At 38.8% G+C, this 21,099-nt stretch overlaps 1 protein-coding gene across 33 annotated transcripts in view; it reads right to left on the minus strand.

Moving 5' to 3' along the window:
- The window catches only part of DTNA (dystrobrevin alpha), a 351,511-nt gene that overhangs the window by 73,203 nt on the left and 257,209 nt on the right, over positions 1–21,099 (minus strand). For all 33 annotated transcript variants that reach the window (XM_038543520.1, XM_038543523.1, XM_038543521.1 and 30 more), the window contains 3 exons: positions 19,859–20,072; positions 8,791–8,876; positions 1,512–1,666 (listed from right to left, as the gene is read on the minus strand). In XM_038543520.1, the coding sequence (XP_038399448.1) occupies positions 1,512–1,666; positions 8,791–8,876; positions 19,859–20,072 (455 nt within the window). The remainder of the gene's footprint in view (positions 1–1,511; positions 1,667–8,790; positions 8,877–19,858; positions 20,073–21,099) is intronic.

Raw genomic sequence — 21,099 nt, forward strand, 5'->3', positions numbered from 1 at the left:
TTCCAAAACTATTATTATGATTTTAACATATATATTTTTCTCGTCATTGAGGATATATAAAAAATTATGTAATAGGACAGTCTATAAGATATTTCAAAAGGAATTTTGAGCAGTGGTAATACCATAAATAATTCTTATTGAACATGTAGGTCCTATGAAAATAAAGAGAGTCATCAAGAGAAACAAAAGCAAAAATGAACTATTGGGACTACACCAAAATAAAAAGCCTCTGTACAACGAAGGAAACTATCTGCAAGTGTACAAATGTACAAATAAACAAATCGAGAGGGAGAGAGACTAGCATGGAGGTTAAAACTATAGGCTGGGCAACAGATGAGGATGAGGACAGAGATGGGAGAAATATTTAAAAGGGCAATCAGCAGGACTTAAAGACTGTTGAGAACTGTGGGGTGAGGAAGTTGTATGGAAGGAAGCTTAGGTGAATGGAACCACTGTGATGTTACAGACTCGAAGGAGAAATATAAAGAGGAGCTTGCTTCAGCTGGGCAGAGATAAGGGACTTAAGCCAGGCTGGGGCTGGGGGGTGTGGGAGGGTCAGAAAGGCTTTCTGGATGAGACTACACGGGAGCAGAATCAGCACTTAGTGTACCAAACTGTCCCATCTCTTATTAGTTGTATGGGATATGTTACGATTCTACATAAATCCATGACCCATAGGGATGTCTGAAGCACTCTGACCTCCTAGGTCACTAGGAAACAGACTGATGCAGTTTACTAGGTGGGCAGTTAAATGCAGTTTTTCAGTGGCTGCTCTGCACTGATTTCTTATTTAAGGGATCCTTTTAGAGAATATTCTTGGTTAGTTTGGATTTTTAAAAAATTTTAAGTAACTCTTCTATTTATGGGTTTGTAAACAAACCACACACACCCACACCATTGCACTGTGCTGGAGAACGGTGCTAGACTTGTGGACTTTCTACATGACTGGACAGATACAAACATGGAAAGCCCCCAAGAATTCCACTTCTCTGGGCTAACTTGTACTATCTACCCCCCAGTGAAAACGTGTCACTCTGGATCCCTGATGTATCATGTCATGGGGGATTTAGGCAGCTGTGTTTGTCATATGTTGGGCCTTCCTGACTGAGTGTGGCATACGCTATATGATTGATTCCCTTGTTTCCTTTGCTAAACATTGGTGAAGTTTGCCGCAGGCTCAGACTTGTGTTTCAGTGAGGCTGAGTGACTATTCAGTTCTTTTGATAGAGCAGCAATAATAATAGTAATGATATTGAGGCTGAAGGATTGGTGGAATGATTAAATTAGACAATGCAAGTCAAGGGCTCAGGATGGTGCCTGGCTCACGGTCAGGAAGTACCGTTGATTATTATTTTCCAGCTATGTTGAGTTGAGTTTCTGGCTCAGAGGTCATTTGTCAGAGGGTGGGAGATACTACAGGTTATCATGAAGAGGAGTTTGTCTAAGTAGTGACTTGGAGTAACACACCGAAGGGCCACCACTGTGTGAGAGACATTTCCTTTGTTTCGTACCTGTTGAGAGAAACAGGATCTAGCTGACTGTTCTGTGTAACCAAATGAAGGGCCTTCAAAAACTGCTGTGGGTAGTTTGAGAACTTCCCGCAGGAACTGATCATATCGTCCATAAACCATCACCCCGCTGGAGTCAGAAATCATGGAGAAAATATCTGATGGAAGGAAAAGGACATTTACTCATTGCATAAATATATTCCTGTTTCAGTAAGACATGTCTGCTACAAATAACAAAAACTGTAGCAGAATAAATAATTTTTTATGAAAGAATAACATAGAAGTTAATTGTTATACTGAAATATTCCTGGCATAGTGTTGTCTTTGGTGTTTTTTTGTAGCTGATTCTGGAACACAGCATTAATTTAGGTAAAATTAGCATATTTTGATAAGACAGAGAGCATCATGTTTTTATTTTGAGGTCAATTATCAACTCACACATCACTCAATGGAAGGAATTCTTGTATATGTGAGGAATATGCTGACTTCATTGAAACACACAATGAACGTTTACTGTAACACTGGGGTGTGTATGTGTCTAGCTAGCTATTTACCCATCTATGTTATCATGAGGACCTTTGCGTTTTGGTTTAAGATATTGAAAAATGAAAGACACAATGGGGATAAGGATGTAATGAAAACACCTGATTAACTTCCCACAGAAGCAGAAAACTTTCAATAAATCATTGTGTTCTGGGTGGAAGGCACTTGATTTACAGGGAAGGGTCTTTTGACTCAGGCAGTCGAGGGGAAGCCTGGCCTTGGGGAAGATCAATGAGGTAAAGGCAGAGTCCTGGACAGAGCCTGTGTCTTCATTGAACTTCTGTTCTTCAGTTTCTGCCACTATGAGCACTTAGTGAATATTAATGGCATAATTTCTCAAGGTACTTTATAATTCCTCTGTGGATGTCACTATGGGAATGAAAGCCTCTGCTATCATACAGTTTGTCACCGTGCTAGATTGTAACCAGACTGGCACAGCTGTTGGGATAAACTGTTGTAAATTCAATGTTCTGTCTCTGTTCATTTTGGGCTTAATGTCTCAAGGTCAAAATGCAATCTGGGAACATGATTTTTACACTGCAGTCAGCTGTTAAGCATATTACAGGCATTTGCTGGATTATGTTTTCAGGTTGTGGATGGATTCTCATTTCCTTCAAATACTCTAATTATAAGGGATTTTTAGTATGTTTCAAATAGTTTATCAATTATGAGGCTAAAGAAATTTTACCTAAGCTGCAAAATTAATGTTTTCAGCTGCTGTCACAATTGTTAACTTAGTGAATTTTATCTCTTATGTTCATTATAACTGATCAAAAAAAGGGAAAAAAGTTGCCAATAGCAAAAAAACTCTTATGTGATCCCATATATAGAAACTCAAGAATTCCAATAAAAATGGGGAAAAAGGAAACCCAGGAAAAGTAAATGGACTTTCTTACCAGAGCTGTCATCTTGTGTGTTTTTGGGCGGGTTGGTTAACTGTAATTGGGTCACCCTGGTGATCTTCTAGGCTTGACTTTTCCAGGCCAGGACACATTTTGAAAAGTAGCCTAGGTCTTTCAAATCTCCCATGGAAAGGATTTAGACAACAGTTCTAACTAGAGCAAAAGCAGCAGGAGTACCAACACTGACCTTTCACAAATTTGAAGTTCATATTAAACGTGTTTGTGTTGATGAAATTTTGCTAAGCAATAGCCAAACTAGGGCTAGGTCACTGGAATCAAAGGGAAGTGGCTATTAATGGCTACTTTGGCTTTTAAAAAGAAATGAGAGAACTCTGAGGAAGCTATCAAAATAGTTCTGGGCCCTCTGTTTTATATACATATTGTTATATAACAACATATATATATATATATGCACATATGTATGTAACAATATACATATACACATATGGAATATGCTTATAATAGGTAATATATGTGTATGTAATAAAGTAGAATGCTATTTCAAAGATTAAATTAGTTAATAGATATACAGATGTAAAGGACACAGAATAGTGCTTGGCACTTAGTAAACAGTACAGAAATGCTAGCTATTTTTACTTGTTAATTTCATATTACATTTTTTATGTTATTTACTTCATATGCTTAGGCTTTGCCTCCCCAACGAGGTTGTTCTGTAACATTCCCAATCATGCTTTAAATCCCCACTGTATTTTCAACAGCACCATACAATGACAGATACTTTAGAAGAATTTATATTCATTGATTTGTTCAACTAAAATTAACTTAGCACTTACTAAATGTATAAAATTGTGCTAAGCAATGAATATACAGAAAAATCAGGACATAGTTCTTTTTTTATATTTATTTTTTAAGGAATTAAAACAAAATTTTCTTTGAAAATAATATCAAACCTAACAAAATGATTGCAAGAATAAGGGTACTACAAAGAACACCCATATACCCTTTGTCCAGATTCATCTATTAACACTTTATTCCAATTACTTTATCATTCTATCATCTGTCTCTCTAGTTCTTTATCCATCTAACATCTGTCTAAGTCTGTCTGTGTGCATATATGTGTGTGCAAACATACAATTTTTTTTCCAAATTGAGACTGATTTGTATATATCATGGCCTTTACCTCTGAACATTGCCAGTGTGTCTTCCCTAAGAATAAGGGTATATCCTCTGATGAGACTACAGCAAGGGTCAGCAAACTTTTTCTGTAAAGGGCCAGATAGTAATTTTTAGGTTTTGTGGACCACATGTGGTCTTTGTCACACATTTGTCTTTGTATTTTATACAACCTTTAAAAATGTGACAACTATTTTTAGCTCACAGGCCACAGCTTGTCTACCCTGGATTACAGGGTCATTACCCACTTTGGTATATTTAACACTGATACACTAATCATACCCAATATTATCTAACCTATTGACCATCTTCTAATTTTGTGAGTTGGTCTGTAATAGGACATAGTTCTTGACCTCTGGGACGTCCCAGTCCCTTGAGGGTAAAGAGATGCACTTACACAATGCATCATATGACCTCATAAATGGTAACACGGTGGAGTGACAACCAGAACAGTAGGGTGTAGGGGGTGCAGCAGGAGCTGAAAGAGCGGGCTTTCAGGGTAAGGGGTGGGTCAGAGAAGATTTCCTTGCACAGGTGACTTCTAGGTCTTTCTAGAGGTGACTTCTAGGCCAAGTATAAAGGACGATTAGGGGCTAGTCAGACTTTAGGACACAGAGTCAGGATGTGCACAGGCAAGCTCAAGCATGATGCACTCAAGGCTCTTCAAGTAGTTCACTGTGCAGGGGCCCTGGGTGCACACAGGGCTCGGTCGGAGATGAGGTAGAGATACAAAGAGCTTTAGGGCTCTACTAACGGATTTAAGTTCCATCCAGAAGATGTTGGGGAAGATACTAAAAATTTAAGGCAGGTCAGTGAGGTAGAAATATTACCCCGGAGGTAGGTGTGGAGGCAGAACAATCAGTTTAGTTCTAGAAACTCAACAAATACATGGTGTTCGCCATAAGACTAGTCTCTTAAATGAAGCAAGCCCTCCCCAGAAGCTTTAGAACAGCCCCTGACATTCCCGGCTTAAGAGCACTGTATTCGGAATTTCTTAGGATCCTTAGGACTCTCTGGGAACCTCAAGGAAGAAGTATAAACAGATGTCCTAAATCAGTACAACAATGGCTTATAGGGCAGCCCCGGTGGCGCAGCGGTTTAGCGCCGCCTGCAGCCTGGGGTGTGATCCTGGAGACCCAGGATCGAGTCCCACATCGGGCTTCCTGCAGGGAGCCTGCCTCTCCCTCTGCCTGTGTCTCTGCCTCCCTCATTCGCTCTCTCTGAATGAATAAATAAATAAATCTTAAAAAAAATAGCTTATAGATGCACCAAGGACAATCTGACAGAAACAGGCTATTTTTATTAGGTCAGTTTATGTTTTGGTGGCTGTGTCCTCCGACGGCAGAAGGCACCCTCCTACTCTAGGCTGCCTAGACCAACACAGTGAGCAGCCTGCATGTTACTTCCTGCACCCCCGCCCCACCCCTGAGTACTGGAAATTGTGGTGCAGCATGGAGTTGCTGTCCCTTTCATGCATTTTAAAGCAGTTTGAAAAATTTACTTTAAAATTTTCTGTCTTCCACTTTTTGCTTTCTAACGTGTCTAACTTACTTGCAACAATTACTCTTGCCCTGCCTTCTCCAACATTAAGGGGCTAGTTGGAACCAACTAAATATCTCTCATCCCCATGCACAAAAATAGAAAAACTGCCAAATAAGCGCAGCTGGCATATTGGCTTAAAGTGAATTAGAATGTAAAGAAGGGAAAACAAAACCCTCAAATGCCGAGAAATTCCATATCCTTTCCTTTTACTTTTCCTTATTATGAAAGCAATGCAGAACATCATTACTTCTCCTGTTTTATCATCATGTGAAGCCAGCGAGAGAAGACCAGAGAAAACATTCACAAATCCCACTCATCCAGAGTCAGCCTCTGCTGTCTGTGGGCAGATTTGCTCATATTTGTGTATTCAATTAATAATTATCACTGAAACTAGAAATACTGGTGACTAAAGATACTCATTTTTGACTAATTAACATTTTGGAGAAGTTCTTCCAACCAAAGTACTTTCAGCTAAATTGTCTTTGTACAATTGCTCTCAGTAGACTTACCAGGAAACCACTAAAACCACCTTCCTGGGATTAATATACAAAGAGTGACTCCTCAGCCAGAGAGCTGGGGACATTAGAGGAGAGGGCAACGTGATCTGTCTCATGATCACACTACCTGTTTTTTTGTTGTTCTCCCGAGTTTGTGACACTGATGCTGATTTCTGCAGACTGGAGAATGCAGTTTACTTCCAATGAGACTCATGCATGTGTCAACTTCTTAAAATGCACTGAAGGGGATTTACTTTGGCCACTAGGTAACATGAGTGCTGTGCTCACTGATGGTGGGGTGAGGAGAAAGGACCCTTGCGGTGACGTTTTTGGCTTTGAATTCCTGGACAGGCAAGAGACCTGCCAGGGTTTTGACAGTTGGTAAAGATCTGCTCAGAAACTTAGCTACCTTGAGCTTTGTAACTGTGAAGACATGGTTCCTTGCTGACCCAACAACCATTTCCTCTGTTTTTATTGGCCTCAAATTTCTTCCTGGGCTAAGTAGGAAAAGCAGGGGTTTCTCTCAGCTCAGGAGGCAGGAGTGGGTTCCCCCATGACCACCACAGGGTTTCCTTTCTCATTTCCAGTGACTGGTGTAGCACTGGGTCTCTGATGCCATGCTGGGCAATGACACGGGCTGGGGGTCTCTGGAGTGAGATGTGACTCCTGAGATTGTCAGACCCTTTCTTCCTCAGGAGAGAAATAAAATCTGACACCAATGAAACCTGGATGGAAAGATGGAGAGTGCTGTGGTCCTCGATGGCACAGAATTAGCCTGGTTCATGAATGGCTCTAAGGACCCCAAGGAAGGTCAGAAAACTGGTTCTCTCAATTTTCCTGAAAATTATTTTAATATGTAATCCTTTTATCCATGTACCTTCAATACAACATTGAGTAAGTATTCAGAAATGTTTCTCAAGACTTATATTCCACCCCACTCCTCACCCCCAGTATCCAATGTCCTCAGGACAAGTTGGCCAGTTGTGACATGAGGTTAGCAGGGAAGACCCTGCAGTTTTTTTCTTCTGCCCTGTCCTGGTTCAGTTTGCTCAACTTTCTCCTCCCAGCCTAATCCTCAAGGAAATGCCTCAAGGATTACTCTGAAGCTGTTTTTAAAAAGGACACTGGTTCCACCACCTTCTAATTTAGCATTATCCTCAGTCAAGCAGGAGGCAGATAGTTTTTAATTTTTAAAATGTCTTTCAGTCTAACTAAAGAAGAACTAACTCTCCCCCATAATGCTTGCTTGGGCTTCTCCGAATCTGAAATACATTTGATAGTCCATGGGTGGAAGTTCCTGAAGTGATGGGAGATGTGTGGTTGTGAGGTTTCTATGTGCTTTCTACTTATCTACTGGCCCAATGACATAACCTTGCCTTGGAGTATGTCTGGGGAAATTCCAGAAGAATGAAAGCTTTTTTTCTCTGTATCTTCCTTCGTTTTTCTCCTCTTGGTACATCAAGAAGCAAGAGATCACACTCAGAAGTTGACAGGCAGCAGGTGAGAAAAGAGCCCTGAAGGCTGTGAGTCACAGATGAGTAGAGCTGGGAGGGACCCTCTGGGTATCTAACAAAATCCCCAAATCTGGGATAAAGATGGAAGCTGAGGGCTAGGGAAATAAAGTCATTTCCACAGGATAACTCACTGAATTAGTCACATAGCTGGGCTTACAAGCTAGGGTTCCCAATTCTCACGACAGTGCTCTCTCCCACACAGCATTATAAGCCAAACTCACAATATTTAGGGCAAGGGAAAGGGTTAAGTGGAAGCTTTTCTTTTAAACAGCAGTGTATACATCCTTTAAAAACAGAAATGAAAATTCTTGCTCTTAGGTCTTCTGAATAAAAAACTCTGGGGGTGGGACCCAGAAAATCAATGGTTTAAAAAGCCTCCAGATGATTCTATACATCCTAAAATTCCAGAACTACTAGGGTGGAGAGAAAAAGAAGTCAGGTTCAAATCTTGGCACCATCTTAGCTATATGATACACTTTATTCTACCTCTCTGAGTCTCAGCATCTTTACCTAAAACAAACAAAACTCTTGTGTTTTCTTGGTCAAAGAACTACCACATTTGGTGACAAAATGTACATAAAAGGCCACAGTCACTCAAGGCACCTTAGCTATCATGTTTTTATTGGAATCCAGTCAATTCTCGGCCTGTAGTGTCCCTATGCATTTTTATGCCTATACCCGGCAATGTTTACTTTGGAACCTTTGGAATTCTCAGTGATTTAAACTGGCTAAGAATAATGAGGAAATGTTCCAGGAGCTTTGGCTTTAGATTACCTAAAAAAGGAAGGTTCCCCAATATGGCCTTCAGGTCCTGAGGCTGATGGACATACACTTGTAAGGCAGTTTAGTACACGAACTTGAAAGAATATACATCTTACTTTAATGTCACAAAAAGTCTAATTGGTGATACTCAACAGGATAAAACTAATAATAATCCGCAAGGAGAAGGAAAACATTCATATCATTAACATTTATCTTTCATATTATGAAAATATTTCTGTGACAAAATCCAAAGATCAGTGAAGATCATATTTTAAACAACTCTCACAGAATGAGGAAACTCAAAATGGGCAGCAGAATGTGGCAGGAATGGGGAAAGGAAATGTGGTATATGGGAGGGATAAGCAGAGAGACACAAAGAATAACTTACATCTTAATTTGTCCATGATCTTTCCTCCACACAACGTGGCTAAAGCCATTTTGACAGCAAATACTGAAATTTTACCATGGCCTTCCCTGTTTAATGATAAGAGAAAAAGAAAAAAAAAAAAAGATGTCATTTGGAGAATTTACAGTAATGAAATCTGACATTTTCTGTTCTGTAGAAATCATAGGACACTGTAGCTGCATACATTATGTGAACACATCCACTTTAGAAAACACCATGAATACAATTCAATACAAATTTCTGAAAAGCTGTCTAGTCAATGTTTCCTTTTTTCAAGAGATAGCAGGATCTTCAAGTTATTCTTTGTATATGTCACTTGCTCAAAGTATGAACTAGCAGCGAGAGGGATATGTCCTATTTAGCCATGGATTACAATTACAGAACATGATTTTCACTCTGGGTTTCATGAAATAATTTTATGCATGATGATTCCACAGTCTCTATAATTTATTTAAACAAGGTTTTCGGAAAAAGACTTTTTTTTTTTTTGGTTGGAGAATTCCTGAATTTTGTTACAGTAATTATGGGAACTTTTCCATCACCTTTTTTTGGTCACCCATCATTTCCAACCCACAAGCTGACTGTGTTTATGTGATACATTTACTTGTCAAAGAGAGTTGATATTTTATTTTTTTTTTAAGATTTTACTTCTTTATTTGTGAGACAGTATGAACAAGGGGGAGCAGCAGAGGGAGAGGGAGAAGACTCCCCACTGAGCAGGAAGTCCGATGGGGGACTTGATCCCAGGACTCTGGGATCATGACCTAAGCTGATGGCAGATGCTTAGCCTGGGGAGCCATCCAGGTGCCCAGGAGTTGATATTTTAGAGGGGCAAAAGTAAGAGCTCTGTTTTATCTCCTACTTCAATGACACCAGATCTGCCAAATCTTCATTGATTCAGGAAGTATAACTAACTTGTCCTTCACAAAGTGTGATGAAAGGGCACACTGTAAGAAGTATACTATTTTGGCTAAATGATTTTCCAGCCAAAATAAACTGTTTATCCTTGTACCCTTGGGATCAGAAAGTGTATCACATTAGTAATTCATTTCTTTGATAGTTGCTACTCTTAAGAATGATCAAAAGAGTTATTTAAAATAATAATGTGGCTGAAAGGTAAGTAAAGCCAGTATTGACAAAGTTTTAGTATATAGAATAAATCACTTACATGAATAAGATCCACATATATAGCATATTAGAAGAATAAGATATAATAAATAATTGTATCTTTGTTCATTACAAGACTCCAGAGACAGATCATTTGTTATTTATCCTTGTTGCTGTCAGTCTCAGCATAGGACTTCAAATAGAGCCAGCCACAATGGAAAAGTGACTGAGCCCTATGCCAGGGGCTCTCCCGTTTATATTTCCAAGCCTAAGCACCAGATCTACGTAGTTATGTAAATAGTTAGAATATGGATACCACATGTCAAACCAAGTATGTTCAAAGTAGAACTCATGATCTTTACAAAGTGCTCCCATAACACTCAGGCCAGCCTAATACCACCCTGCTTCTGGTTGCCAGACTTAACATGTACCTAGTTATCCAAAAATTAATCCTGGGAAGGGGTTACCCTTGACTTGTTTCTCTTCCTTAATTCCCTACCACCTGATAAATGTCTGAGGGACTGAAATATACCTCCTACCTGTATATTAAACCCATTTCTTGCTTTCCATTCTAACTGCATTGCTTCATCAGCTCTTGCTTGAACAGTTATAACTTCTTAAATGATCTCTCTGCTTGCTCACTCATCACAAATTTGGCTATATTACTTTATTATTTAAATCTCTTATTACCCTCTGTTTGCCTACAGGATATGGTTACGACTTTATCCATGCTCTCCAGTCTCACTGCTACCATTTCTGTTGAACTTGATTCTACAGTCCCACATTTAATGCCCCTGACCTTCCTACCACCTTTTGCTCAGGACTCTCCAACCTATACATCAAGATTCAGCTCAAAATCATCACTCACCCGGCTCTGAAAATGGCTTTTCCCCTGGATGTGCAGGCAACTGCTCTGCTCTCCACTTTTACCTACGATTTGGCACCTATCACACTGAGTGACTTTGATTTGCTTATTTACACGTCTGCATGTAACTTGACCCCACACTATGAGAGGGGAACTGAGACCATATCTTCTAAATCTTCTAAATTAGGTATATTTCTAGTGCCTCCCACACTTGTTTCCCCCAGCATTTGCAAACAATATACTTCTTATGTTAATTAATAACTACTAATCATTATAATAGATGCCCCTAGAATTTTGAGTGAACACTCATTTAGTCATCTGCTAATTTTAGAGCAGGTAGCTGTAAGAAAAATGCGATGATTTTGTAAAAAACGTCATTCAAAATTATTCCATGTGCATTGTATTCCCAATTGCATGGAAAACTGGAAGTATCAAAAATTTTATTTTGGGAAATAATTAGTTCCCTTTCCTAAATTGAAACATGGCTCAAATGATGAGAACAGGGAAATCTACCAAGTGTGGGAGAATAGGAGCAATAAAGTGATAAAGTAGTCCTCAAAATGCAGAGAAATTGAGGAGCATGACATGTGAGACTTTAGGAGCAATACAAATTTCTTTCAAGGAATCAGAAATTATCATTTAACTCAAGAAAGAGGATAAACTACAGATAATGTTGGAACAGAGAGTTCTCCACAGGATGAAATGATGATAGCTCACGGATGAATTCTTAAACCTTGGCTTTTAATGAAGAAGATCATAGGGAGATTGCCAGTTCTATATTGTTCTTGGAAATGCAAGATTGATGCTATTACATCCAGGAGTGGTTGTATCAGAGCTCTTCTGCCAAATTGACACAATAAATCTAGATAAATCACCAAGTGGAGGCAGCTCAATGAGAGTTTTGCAGGAACTCAAGGGTGAAATTAGGTCACTGGAATGTACTGTTATGCAAGCCAGTGTGCCAGATTGCAAAGGTGACCCTTGTCACTAAGAAAGATTCAGGGGGTATGCAGGAATGTAGATCTCGGGAAGCACACCAAGTACTAACCTCACTATACTCGGTGAGTTTAGGCCTTGCTCAGCCCTGGTATTGGAAAAACCTTGAAGGAATTTAAGGAGTGAGTGGAGATGAATGATTCTACAATGGAAAAGGGGACACCAAAGACTTAGATACATGTTGATCTTTTTAAAGAACTTTTCAGTAGATATAAAAGGATGAAGAAAGATTGGTGGGTAAGGAGAAGGAAAGTTTTATAAAGGCCTTAGACAAGATTCCATACGCAAGGCCATTACTTAAACTCATCATGGGATTAGGGTCCCTATTTGTGTGTGTGTGTGTGTGTGTGTGTGTGTGTGTGTGTGTGTAAAAGAAGTAGCATTAACAAAGGAAGTAAGGAGAAGTGAGAAGTTGGGATATCCCAAGAGGAGAAGTGCAAGAGTTGTGCTCATTGGGAATCAACCCTAACTGGGGGCCATCTGATTCAGGAACAGTTCAGGAAATCCCTTAAATGTCTAGGAAGTGGAAAGTCAAGCTCATGAGGATGGATAACAGGAAGCTCCCAGGAGTCTTGTGCAAACGAGCAGGAAAGCGACATATTGTTCCAAAGTGAGTCTGCACATGCAATGCCTCTAGGAGTAAAGCAGTAAAACTGCACATATGGAATGTTGGCTGTTGGCCACAACTCCAGAAGCAGACCTGCCAAAGTGTGCTGAGGATGAAAGACATAGATTGTCCCTAATGCTGCTGGCCAAACAGCCTCGGAACGGCAAAACCAGGAAGGGTGCTAGGAAAAGTCTATGCTCTTCTCTTTTTTTTATGAAAAGCTGTTGCAGCACATCTCCAACTTCACATGTGGCTCTGATTGCCACCTAAAGAAAGATGGAGCAGAGCCAGATGTGTTTGAGAATACCGTGTGCGGTATACAAGGTACCCCTCAGGACCATCCACCTTATGGCTGGGCTGGGTCTTAGAATCAACCACATGCCCACAAGAGCTATTCTTTGTGAACAGAAGTTGCTAGTGCAATTGATTCTTTAGTAGTGTACAAAACTACACTACTAGTAGTGTAAAAAACGTACAGCAAGAGCTTTAAAATTAAATTTACTGTTAGCCTATCATTTTTAATTAAAAATGTTATTTTATTTTTCTATATTTCTTGGGGGGTGCAAAAAGGTGGTTTTATTAAAGCACAGGGACAGGACCTGTGGGCAGAAAGAGTTGCTCTAAAAATTTTTAAGTAAAATTTTTATTTATTTTAATATTTTCCCTTTCAATGTAGAACAAGAATGCAATGCATAATACATGCTTTCCTCCTTCTTTCCACTATTTGGTTTTTGGCATAATGGAATATATTCTATTTTTTAGGCCAGTTATCCTGAAGCTTTTGCCAATGCAAACTTTACTTTCCTGTTCCAGCTTGAGGTCAAAAACCACCCACCTAAGTTGCTATGCTAGTATATAATTCATACCTTAATGGGTATTTAAAACAATCAAAAAATTAGCAAAAAGTACAAACTAAAATTGCCTTATAAGTCAATGTTTCATTAAATCTTTTATTTCCCTTATACTTTGTTTTCTCACTCTGAAAATTTTCAAATTCTTCTAAGGGATGACTGATTAAAAATGGAAATCAGAAAGCACCTACCCTTTGGTTAAAATATATGCAGAGATTTGTAGAATGTCTGTCTTAAAACATAAATTACCTTAAAGTCTGACACATCATAATAAAAAGTGAGTAAACTGCATTATATTGGGCTTTTTCCATGACCTCACAAAGAGGCAATCTGATTTCTTTGAATTAAGAAGGTACTAGTTTCAGGGAAAAGTTGTCTGGGAGGGAAAATCTGCCTTTGACAAGAGGGGAGAACAGCAAACAGATATTGATAGGCCTGGGATGCGAGGCTGAATTCCGAACAGAATGTAAATTTCCTCCAAGTTGCCAAGCGAGTTTCCTGTTTGAAATTACAGATTCCCATGATAAATTTTAAGTCCTTGAAAATGAGATTTGAATTCTGACTGATTCTTTTTGGAACAGGCTGAAGGAATTATTTTTCTATTTAAAAGCACTAAAACCAGAAGCTCTTCTTTTACCAACACATTTCACAAAAACATTTGGTAAGCGTTTTGATGAGCGCAGAACTCAAATTGCTCTTTCTCACACATTTTGGTGGCTTAATTAACTGAGAAATTGTTTCCTCCTCTGGCTTCCACAACATGCCTCTATCATAATTCATGTCTTTATCTGGGAATCAATTTGTTCATATGGATCACTCACTTTGTAACTCAACATATATTTACTGATAATGCCTCATAGGTTGGGGATATAAAGATGGTAAGGTATGGCTCCCACCCCTATGAGTTTGCTCATAGACTATTGGAGAAAAAGAGTCAAAGCCAGTTAATTTTTAATACACATTTTTTAAAAGGGTGGGGATCTCACCTTAATCACATTTCATCACCAGCCTATTGTGGCACTCAGTGCAGAGCAAGCTCTTAATATATGTTAATTAAATTAATGAATGCACATGTGAAAAGAAATTTTGATTTACCACTTAAGTTTTATATTGAGAAATACTAAGCGTTTGAATGAAATTACAAAAATTGACCTTACGGTCCTTAATATCAGCTGTGCACTCAATGTGATACCTTGAATTTCGAAGTGATTACACACATAATTACTCTTGGTTTCTGGGTTAGCATAGTTAACATGTGAACAGATAGAAAACCCTTAGTTGGCTGTGGTGTGTCTTTGGGCTCCCCATCATGTTAGCAAAACATTTGGGAAAAGAATTCCTCATAACTTCTGGTCATGTGAGTTGCCATGAGTTTTTCCAGAATGGAAGGGGCCAACGCTTTATCCCTATGAAATTCCATTTGCCATTCACACAAAGTATAAGTCTGACATAAAGATGAGCGACATAAAGGCTGTTAATTTTATCTACACTTGTGAAACTTCTTTGAAAAGAGATCTTATTTTAGTGACATATAGGAATCTTGGAACAAAGTATTTTCCACTAGAACAAAATTTTAGTGATTAGAGGAGAATATTCTGTGGAAATCTTGAGTTTAAGATGTGGTAAGAAAAAAAATCACCAGGAAAACACTATGTTAAATATTTAGTTTTGGCCAAATAGTAAAAAGGAAGAACATTTGGTTTTATAGACCTCTTCTCTTCTTCCTTCACTCTCACACATGCTCCCAGCCTCAAACGTCAATGATACATTTCATTGGTGCACAGAGAAAAGGCTGTGTACTTTGTAGTACATCTTGCATTAAACATCAAAATCGTTTTTAAAACTCAAAAGGCAGAAGTGTTTTGGCAGAGTTTCAGAATATTTTATATCCATGCGTCTGAAATAGTGCTGTGGTACCTTTCATAGTGTCAGGGGTGGGGCGGGGGAGAGGCTCCACAGTGGGAATGGATGTTCAAATGGCTCAGCAAGGTGCAATATGTCAAGCAGAGAGGAAAATACCAGGATTTTGTATTCTCTGTGAAAGACCATTATATGATAGATTTGGAGTTCTGGATGGCTGTCATAAAACTGACTCTAAATCTACAGTGTAATATGTTTAAGTCCAAAAATTTACTTCACATACACTGTCAGATATATCTAAATACCCAAACTGGAAAGGTAAGGAATGAGAGCCTAATAAAAATATCTTGTAAAAGTAGGGTAGATCTGGGGGGAAAAAACACACATTAATTCTCATTTAAAAAAATGAAACAGAAAGCATGAATAGAGCTGAACTTACCCTGATGCCTGAAACAAATTATTCTTCCCCCGCTCACCTCAGCTAGTATGACCTGTACATTGTTTAACCTCCCTCTAATCATATTATGCCAAACCAGGAAGATTGTTGGCACATAGTAAATACTGATAACATATTAGCTATTATTACAATTAGTGTATATTATTATTATCATTGGAGAAGTGGCATTAACAATAAAGCTTGACATCTGAAAATAGGAACACCACTGTTCCTTTAATATTTATCATTTTTCCTACTGTAATATTTATATGACTGAATATATGTGAAAATAATATTTGCTAAAAACAAGGCCACTGTCACATAATTACCTTAGGAGGAACTTCCCTAAGAAGGAAGATTCTAGTGAATGGAAATGAGATTAAGTCAACAGATTAAAGTTTGTGTTTCCCAGGGAAGTAAGAAGAGAGCAAGAGACCTACACTGAAGTTTTTTTTTGTGTGTGTGGAAATGGGATGCCCTTACATTAGTAGCCATAGATACCTGATTTTCTTCTCTTGTAGAGCAGAAGTAAAAATAGAGGGTATGAATCTAGGTATCAGAGCAAACTTGGACTCCCTAGTCTTGGTAATATACTGGAGATTAAGGAGGACTTGATTTCAGAAAAAGAAAGAGAAATCAGTGTGATGAGCTAAGAAGAGTCAATCATTGACTTTCATTCAGTCTTTCATTCATTCACAGATGCATTATGAGCTGGATATTGTCTCAGGTGCTATGCATACAAAGAGTAAGACATGGTCCCTGCTGTACAGTAGCTTGTGGCAGGCAGTCATGCACACAGTAAGACATAGCAAAATCATGTGTAAGGAACAGTGGGACCTGGGGCAGGGGGAGGTAACTCAACCATGAGAGTTGGGCTTCACAGTGGATCAACTTGTGACATTCCCTCTCCAAAAGGCCATTATAGACTTTTAAGAATTATTTTCAATTATACCTCCATAAAGCTATTGAAAAAAAAATTGTCATCTTGTAACTTGCTTCCATGTTGTTTTTCTTTTGTTACTTTCAAGTTCCTCAAAAATAATAGAAATGGTGAGAAGAGAAGCTTTTGCCAGGCTGTCAGCAGATAAGGGAAGGCAATAGGCTCATCCAGGAATGTACGGAAGAAAGAGACAAGATGCAGAGACTGGCTCTGGCTACTTCCTAATATCCTTCTTCCCTCTCAATCCCTGCTTCCTGATTCTGACACTTCTTCCCACACTTCCTGGGTGCACCTATCCATTTTTCTAGGGACCCTGGAGAAGATAGTGTCCAGGGTGGAAAGATCTGCCTAGCAGTCAGTTGGTAATTGATGACTGGTTGACTTCTGCTAGCTATAGCCATTTTTAGGAGGAAAGTCAGGAAGAACAAAAATCTTCTAGACTCTAGAGATGGACTATTCAGAGATAGAATGGCAAGCATAGGCATAGCCATTGGGCACAAATGCTAGCTCCTAACATTCTAGAAATCATCCTGTGTCTGCAGCTACATACTCTCTACCTTCTGAGAAACTGACCTGGTGAGACACCTTGCAGCCAGGAAACTGACATATGCAGTAAGTGTGCCTGTGTGAGAACTGAGACCCAGGTGTGTCTTTGGGGAGGGAAGGAAGGAGTGCTATTTTTGGGGAACTATGTTGTGAGAAGGCGAGTCTGGCTTTCAGGGCCACAGCCAAGTGCAGTGGGCTCTGAACGCCATTTCAAGTTACCATTGCCACGGCAGGCAGACTCCTCCTCGCTGAGTCTAGTGAATCTTAAGGCACTACCCAAATAATAACCACCTTTCTCTGAATACAAGTTCTCATTCTTCGTGAATTTAAATCGCTATACTGTCTTTCCTTTTGAAAAATATATACAGATAACCTCTTTAGAATGTGGATTTTAATTTTTTTATTTTTATTTTAGATTCCTCCCCCCCCCGGTTTTGGTATGTTCAATTAAATTACAGCAAATGAGAAAAAATCGCCTAAATGTTTCTCAGTGATTCTACAGTAACAACATATCTTTGATGCACTAGGCTCATTCACATCTGCCAACCTGCAGAAGGCTCCCTTAAACACTTGGGTTCTGTTGTGGGATAGGTGGTAGGAAGCAACATCAGATTTCCATACTGGATCTCATTTGGAGAAACAGGAGTTTACCATCATAACGAATTGAACTGAACATGCACTTTATTCTTAAGTGTCTCTTGTTTCGTTCACTTCTAAGTGAGTATTTCTGGTTACTTTCTCTCTCCAGTTACTGATGCTTCCTTATGGCTCCCATCTCACATCTAGAATTTCAAAAGCCATCAGATGGAAAGTATCAGCAGAACTGCCCTATACTCATTTGCTAAGCCAAGGAAGAATGCGGAAGAACCTATAAACTGGGGTCTCTATATGGATGTGTCTGCAAATCTGTAAAATGAAATTTCTCTATGTGGATGTTTTAAAAAAATCTATGATGAGATTACTGAAAGTATACATCAGAGCCTTTTTTATCAGTGAGAAGAGTAAGAAATAAACAAATATCCCATTTGAACATTCATGTCAATGGCTCCTTACCTTGAGATAGTCCTTAAGCTTAGCATTCATTGATCTTGAAATAATCATGATTAGCTGGTTAGAGAACATACTCAGCCCTATTTTTTCAAAGTGATTTTCCCAATATTTCCAAACAGAAGTGAAAAATCTAATTCTATTGTATATTTCCCATATTGTGAGAAATACTGAGATATGATATTTTACATCATATAAAATATAGTATGTATATATTAGCTCTCTCATAAAGTAACATTTCACAAACTCCTCCTTCCCCTATTGTTAATCTGGCCCCATTTCTATATTTATGGATACAATTTTTTTTTTTTTACCTTTGAGTCCTTATGAATCCTGCAGCAATACTCTAAGATTTGGAGAGAATCACATTTTTCTTTTTACATTTTCCATTGTTCGCTTATAACAAATAAGTTCCCTGAAGACATTAGTGGCAAGTCTGGAAGCTTCCATGGTCTTATCAAGGGGGTAGGATGGAAATGCCATTATAGCAATTCTATAGCCTGGTTCCATTCTGTCACCTGTCATGTAGAACCATAGCCTTCTCTACCTGCCTGCCACTTGGTTACCATAGCGATCAGACCAAAGCAGTACATTAGCTCTGAAGTCTGCATGGGCTAAGCATGGGATCTATCAAGCCAGGCTGCTTGTTTTAGAATTGTTTATTTCAACTCAAGAATTTCTCAAAATATAAACATCCCAAGACAATAATCTACATTGGTCAAACTGAGCATGAATAATTCTGTTACCACTCTAGGTTGTAAAGTGACAGCTGGTGACTTTTGTGAGTGGCATAATAACATTAGTCTGGCTGGAACATCTCCAGTGCTGGGCTTATATATTCCCAAGCATTGGCCGGTCAATGAGACTAAGCAAAATCTTTCGGGAGTCCTAAAATGCGACTGCTGAAAGGTCAAGTTAGTAATGTTCCTTTTTAATATTCAAAACCAGTAGTGAAAGTGGAGATGGTTGATCCTATATCTAGACTAGAGGCTATCAGTAAAAGACCTTTTGAAATCTTAGGCTGATAAAGTAATTTGGGGGAGTTTTTACACTTCACAAGGCTGCCACATGTGCCTTGGAAAAGAAAGCGTAGCTGAGTACCTAAATCCCTTCTCTGCCACTAACCCTCTGAGAGACACTGGACAAGTGATAGTCTCTTTCTGTAAAATGAGAGATTTGGAAGAACAGTCTTTAATATTTCAGCTAGCTCTGAAATTCTCTGATTCTATGAGAGGAAATTATAAGATATTGAGGTTAAGTCTCAATTGTCATGTGCGGTCGGCATTACATTGTTTTATGTGGCACATTATTGATCAATCCATTTAATGCAAGTCATGGCTATTTTCACTAGGCTGGTCAAGAAACCCTTGTCAGTTTCTCTATGTTTGCTCTGGGGTCTTGTTATGACACCTCAGAAACACTGTCTTAGACAATCTGCAAAGAAGAGAGTTAAAAGCATCCTCCCACTTATGCTTCATTAAACTGCTCCACAGGAATGCCATCATGCAAGTCTTTCAAGCATCCATAGCTTCTGGGAAGCGTGGGATGAGTTAAATAAAGGTCAGCATATGAAATACAATTGTCCTCGACTTCATATGGCACTATTTTACTCTCTAGTTTTTTTCCTATAGAATTTAAAATTCATGTTAGACACAGAGAGACTTTATTGAGATAAGTAACTGATCAAGAAAAAAGAGGTATTTGGTCACTCTAGAAAATTATTTGGAATAAAGACCAAGAAGGACAAGAGGAAGGAGAGACCAAACATGTACAGAGATATTCAGAGGGAGCTTACGGATCAAAGGCTGCCAGCAGGAAGTTAAGCAGGAGGCTGATGGACTGCTCCACCTGGATTTGGTGAGTGGTTGGCATCCGTTTGTTGAGCTGGTAGAAAATGGTGGATAGTACAGCCTCCAAGCGGGCCACGCTGAGTTCTATGTTTGGGTCCAGGTTGTTCAGAGCATTTTCCCGCAATGCTTCTATGACGTTCCAAATGTCCACCAGGTGCACTACATACAATTAAAGCAGAGTGAATACATCAGCCCCAAATGCAGGGAAAGGTAAATCCATTATTTTACATGTACCATCTGTCCGGTTTGGTCAAGGCACCTCATAGTCTTCCATATGTGTTCGACTCTTGTAAGAGTTGGCGTAAGTAAGTGTATCTAGACATTGCATGATCTCAAAGACTTGATGTGCAATGTATAATAGCAAGAACATTATTTCCTAAAAACCACAGTAATTAGTTACTTCTAATCTTTAAAATAACCTTGAAATATAGCTACAATCTTTATACTACATGTAAGAAACCGAAGACCAGGGAAGTTAGCTGACAAATGAGAAGGTCCAAGGCCAGCCAATGGCAAAACTGGCATTCAAATCCACATCTACCTGACTTAAAAAAAAAAAAAAGTGAGATATAATTGACACACAACATCGTGTAAGTGTAAGGTGCACAACATGTTGATTTGATACATTTCTATATTGCAATGTGATTACCACCATAGCATTAGCTAACACGTCATGTCCCATAATTATCATTTCTTTTTCTGTGGTGAGAACACTTAAGATCTAGTTTCTTAGCAACTTCGAAGTATATAGCACTTGTGATTAAAATTAACAAGTCTATCTGCCTTGAAAGCATTTTTCCACTGCACACACTGACCCTTTAAAAGAAACACTTATAGTGTTTGAAAAGATGTCAAACCTGCATTTATTTAAAATATTTTCATTTATTTATATACTTTTCATACTGTAAGGTTTGAAATAAAGAAGGGAAAGTTAAAGAAGGAAGAGAGGCAGGGGAAAAAGGAATAGTAATCTCTAGAAGGCAGGAACAGAACTAAGTCACAGATCACTTTACTACCCTGGTCAAGAACAAACAGTTTTTTGGCTATATTATTGACTAGCTCACAAAACTTAAGTCATGGTTATTTTCACTTGGAAAGTCTGGAATTCCATTTCTCCCTCTTCCCTGTTTGTGCTGAGGTCTTGTTATAACATCCCAGAAACCATCACCACAATCAAGACAGTGAA

The sequence above is a fragment of the Canis lupus genome, chromosome 7, assembly GCF_011100685.1.
Source record: "Canis lupus familiaris isolate Mischka breed German Shepherd chromosome 7, alternate assembly UU_Cfam_GSD_1.0, whole genome shotgun sequence".
In the NCBI taxonomy this organism is placed as follows: Eukaryota; Metazoa; Chordata; class Mammalia; order Carnivora; family Canidae; genus Canis; species Canis lupus.